Raw genomic sequence first — 4580 nt, 5'->3', positions numbered from 1 at the left:
TTTTTGTATTTTTTAGTAAAGATGGGGTTTCACCATGTTGGCCAGGCTGGTCTTGAACTCCTGACCTCGTGATCCACCTGCCTCAGCCTCCCAAAGTGCTGGGATTACAGGCGTGAGCCACCATGCCTGGCCTCTTTCTTTCTCTCTTTCTCTCTTTCTTTCTTTTTGAGATGGAGTCTCACTCTGTTGCCTAGGATGGAGTGCAGTGGTGTGATCTCGGCTCACTGAAACCTCCGCGTCCCTGGTTCAAGCGATTTTCCTACCTCAGCCTCCCAAGTAGCTGGGATTACAGGTGCCAGGCTGGTTTTGAACTTCTGATCTCAAGTAATCCACCTGCCTCGACCTCCCAAAGTGCTAGGATTACAGGCATGAGCCATGATGCCCGGCCCATATTAGTGTTTTCTTTCTACAATTGCATGTAACTGGAATCCTACAGTATGTACCCTTGTGGCTGGCTTATATCACGTGACATCATGTTTTTGAGATTTATCCATGGTGCTATGCCTGTTGGCAGGTGGTTTGCGTTATGGCCGAGTCGTATTCCATCCTGTGGGCATACCACAGTTTGATCATCCACCCTCCCACTGATGAACAGTCATGTCATTTCTGCTTTTCCAGATGGGGACTATTATGAATAAAGCTGTTGTGAATACTTGTATGAACATGTTTTTATTTCTTACTGGTAAATACTTAGGAACAGGATTGCTGAGTCATATGGTAAGTTTGTGTTCATTTTATAAGAAACTGATCGACTGTTTTTCAAGGCGGTTACAGTGGGTTGAAAGGTGGCCCCCGAAAGATATACCCATGTCCCGTGCCCTGGAACCTGTGAGTGTGACCTTATTTAGAGGAAAGGTCTCTGGGATGTAATCAAGGATCTCCACACGGCATCATCCTGGATTTAGAGTGGTTTCTTACATCCAGTGACAGGTGTCCGTATAGGGGAAAGGCAGAGGGAGATCTGAGACACAGAGACACACAGGGGAAGAGGCAATGCAAAGACAGAAGCAGAGACTGGAGCGATGCCTCCATGAACCAAGGAAGGCCAAGGATCGCCAGCAGCCACCAGGAGGTAGGTGGGAGGTGGGAACCAGATTCTCCATCAGAGCCTCAGAAGGAAGCAACCTCACCAATGCCTCTGCCCAGGCCACAGTGCAGGCCTACTGGCTTCCAGGAGATTAATTCATCCCTCCAGCAAAAAGGGATGAGGTCCTGAAGGGCTTTGGACCAATCCCGGGCAAGATGGTCAGGAGAGGAAGAGGAGGAGTCAGCAAAGGCAGGAGGCGGGCCCAAGAGTCTGCCCAAACTGGACCCAATGATTGGCCCGGGGTGTCTCCAAGCTCTGAGCTGGACCAATCAGAATCCTGTTCCTGAATGACACAGCAGCTGAGAGACAGCTGATTCTCACATTGTTTCCTCTGAAGTTATCTCTCTGAAGGCAATTACAACAAGTCTTGTTAATTTCTTGCAATGGCAGCAGATCCTGTTAATTTCCTACCCAACTATAGTTCCCCTCCCCATGCTTCCTCTAGGCAAAGTCCGCACCCCACCATGGGGACTGGAAATGACAGATGTTCACTAGCCAGACCGCTCTGCAACTCGGGGTAGCCACACAGCCGGGTTCTGGCAAGAGAGAAATAAGGAGAATTATTCTGTGGAGGAAAAAAGGGGAACACAGAAGGGGAGGCCCCGGTCTACACTGCCTGCTTTAGATGCCAGTGTGTGAGAACACGATGCTGCTCTAGACAGTTTGTACTCAGGAGGGGAATGAACACCAATCTCAGAGATGCCAACTAAAGCCTAATGTTGTTGAGCAGCCGAACCAACCCTGGGACTGTCTTTGAAAAATCTGATATGCAAACATGGAAAAAAATCTTTTCACTTAAGCTCTTTCAGTGGAGAAGTTTTTGTTTGTTTGTTTTGCAGCCAAAGGTATCATAACAGATACAGCATTTTACACCTGGAGCTCCAAGTGGCCATCTCATTGCCACTGCAAACACCTGAGAGAGAAGTCAATAGCCAGGCGCAGTGGCTGACATCTGTAATCCCAGCACTTTGGCAGGCCAAGGCGGGCAGATCACAGGAGGTCAGGAGTTCGAGTCCAGCCTGGCCAACAGGGTGAAACCCCGTCTCTACTAAAAATACAAAAACTTAGCCAGGCACGGTAGCAAACGGCCGTAATCCCAGCTACTCAGGAGGCTGAGGCAAGAGAATTGCTTGAAACCAGGAGGTTGCAGTGAGCCCAGATCACACCACTGCACTCCAGTCTGGGCAACAAGAGTGAAACTCCATCCAAAAAAAAAAGAGGAAAGCAGAAGTGAAAGAATCCCTTGAACACCTGGATCTAACCATGCCTGAAGTCCCTCTGTGTTCATAGGCTTTCCATGGACAGAGGTCTTTCAATTCTGTTTATGGTTTTGGGTTGAATTTTGTGTTCTGTACTCACAATGATCCTGGCTAACACCATTTTTATAAACTGAGGCTCAGCGAGATCATTAAGTTGCCCAGTCATAGAAAGAAACACAAATTTGTCTATTGCAGAGCCAGCATGTTCCAATCCAGCTTCCTAGTCTCAGAGAGGACAGGAGGCCCAGGTGGAGTGAGACCCACGGAGTGTGTTTATTCTGGCGTTGATAGCAGCAGCAGTGGGGGGACCGGCCAGACGCGGGGTGTGGCGAACAGAAGGGGTGGACACAGGTGTGTGTGTGTGTCTGAAAGGACAGAGAGGATTGGCCCATTGACATTCACGGTGAGAACAAGGGTCGGGACACCAAGTCTTGGACGAACAGCAAAGTGACAGAGACAGACAGAGGGCTTTGGGGGGCAGGGGTCCCCCAGACATGCATGGCCCCTCGCCTCAAGGGGGAGCCCCAGGGAAGAAAAGACAGACACAGTGGAGGCTGAATGCCCCCCACCCTGAAAGAAGGAGCTGGGCCGGCCTCCTCCCATCCTCTCGCTTCCAGGGGTAGGAAGCCTAGGGCCAGGGCTGCCCTGCACCAGCAGCTCGGACGTTATGGCTTCAAGGAGATGAATTCACGGTCCGGGCAGGAAAGGATGGGGTCCTGAGGGAGCCTGGTCCGATCCCGGACCTAGGCCAGACCTGCACGATGGAGCAGGAGAGGAGGGGTCAGCGACCGCAGAGAACTGCGTCACGACCTCCTGCAGCTCCATCACCACCCAGAGACCCAGGAGTCCCAGGTCCAGCCCCTCCTCCCTCAGACCCAGGAGTCCAGGCCCCCGGCCCCTCCTCCCTCAGACCCAGGAGTCCAGGCCCCCGGCCCCTCCTCCCTCAGACCCAGGAGTCCAGGCCCCCGGCCCCTCCTCCCTCAGAGCCAGGAGTCCAGGCCCCCGGCCCCTCCTCCCTCAGACCCAGGAGTCCAGGCCCCCGGCCCCTCCTCCCTCAGACCCAGGAGTCCAGGCCCCCGGCCCCTCCTCCCTCAGACTCAGGCATCTCCACCCCCAGCCCCTTCCCTGTGGCCAGGCTCCTTACCCCTCACTCAGAGTTCTCTTTCTCTGATAGTCCTTTGCTGCCTTTTGTGAAGCTGGTCAAAGTCTTTTCCTAAAGGAGAAAGTCCAGAAGGTTCAGGAGTGAGGGACAGAGATTTGAAACAGACGCTAATCATCAACAGGAGAAGACGTCAATCCTGTTTCATTATTTAGGATGCGCTTTCTCACTTGGCCCTGAAGTGATGGACAGATGGTATTACGATTCCATTCTACAGATGGAGAAATGGAGGCACAAAAAAGAGGAGTCTCTGCAAATGCGAGGAGAGATGGGGCTGTAGGGATGAGTGCGGCAGGTCCTGCACGGCATCAGAGGAGCTGAGACTCTGTCCTGGGGCCACTGGGGAGCCACGGGAGGGCTGTGAGCAAGGAAGGGGAGGAGAAGCTCTGGGTGTAGAAGGATCTTCTGAGGCCACAGGGAGCACGAGGGGCTGAAATTCATGGGCAGTGTCAGGGCTGGGCCCAGACTCTGCCGCCAGTGTTGCCCAACATGGGCAGTGGCTCACCAGAAACTCCTCAGGTTTGTGGGATGAATTAATGAATGGATGAATGAGTGAATGACAGAAGGAGGGAGTAGCCTCCATCCTATCCACCTTAGTAGAGTCCTCGTCTTTTCCAATCTCAAATCTGAGCTCTGTGCCCAGCTGCTCGGTCCCTCATCATCACTGGAAAAAAACCCATGGCAGGGCCGGACTCAATCTGGTGATGTGGTGAAAGTTTTACCCGGTACTAAATGTAAATGTGTGCCCCAAATGCAGCAATCAAGATAAATAATATTTAATGCAATATTGGCCAGGTGCGGTGGTTCGTGCTTGCAATCCCAGCACTTTGGGGGCCCGAGGTGGGTGGATCACTTGGAAGTTTGAGAGCAGCCTGGCCAACATGGTGAAACCCTGTCTCTACAAAATAAATAAATAAATAAAATAATAAAATAATATAAAATAAAATAAAAATTTAGCTGGGTGAGGTGGCACACGCCTGTAATCCCAGCTACTTGGTAGGCTGAGGCAGAAGAATCACTTGAACTCAGGGAGGGGAAGGTTGCAGTGAGCCAAGATTGCAGCGCTGCACTCCAG

General features: G+C 51.9%; 1 protein-coding gene across 1 annotated transcript in view; it reads right to left on the bottom strand.

The window, feature by feature from the left end:
* Window positions 1–2595: 2595 nt before the first annotated feature.
* The window catches only part of SYT3 (synaptotagmin III), a 33647-nt gene continuing 31662 nt past the window's right edge, over window positions 2596–4580 (bottom strand). The window contains exons 8-9 of the mRNA XM_011966057.1: window positions 3491–3559; window positions 2596–3100 (exon numbers count right to left, since the gene is read on the bottom strand). Of these exons, the coding sequence (XP_011821447.1) occupies window positions 3494–3559 (66 nt within the window). The 3' untranslated portion in view covers window positions 2596–3100; window positions 3491–3493. The remainder of the gene's footprint in view (window positions 3101–3490; window positions 3560–4580) is intronic.

Source organism: Mandrillus leucophaeus, unplaced genomic scaffold, assembly GCF_000951045.1.
Source record: "Mandrillus leucophaeus isolate KB7577 unplaced genomic scaffold, Mleu.le_1.0 Scaffold74, whole genome shotgun sequence".
NCBI lineage: Eukaryota > Metazoa > Chordata > Mammalia > Primates > Cercopithecidae > Mandrillus > Mandrillus leucophaeus.
This window is presented reverse-complemented; position numbering and strand designations above follow the sequence as displayed.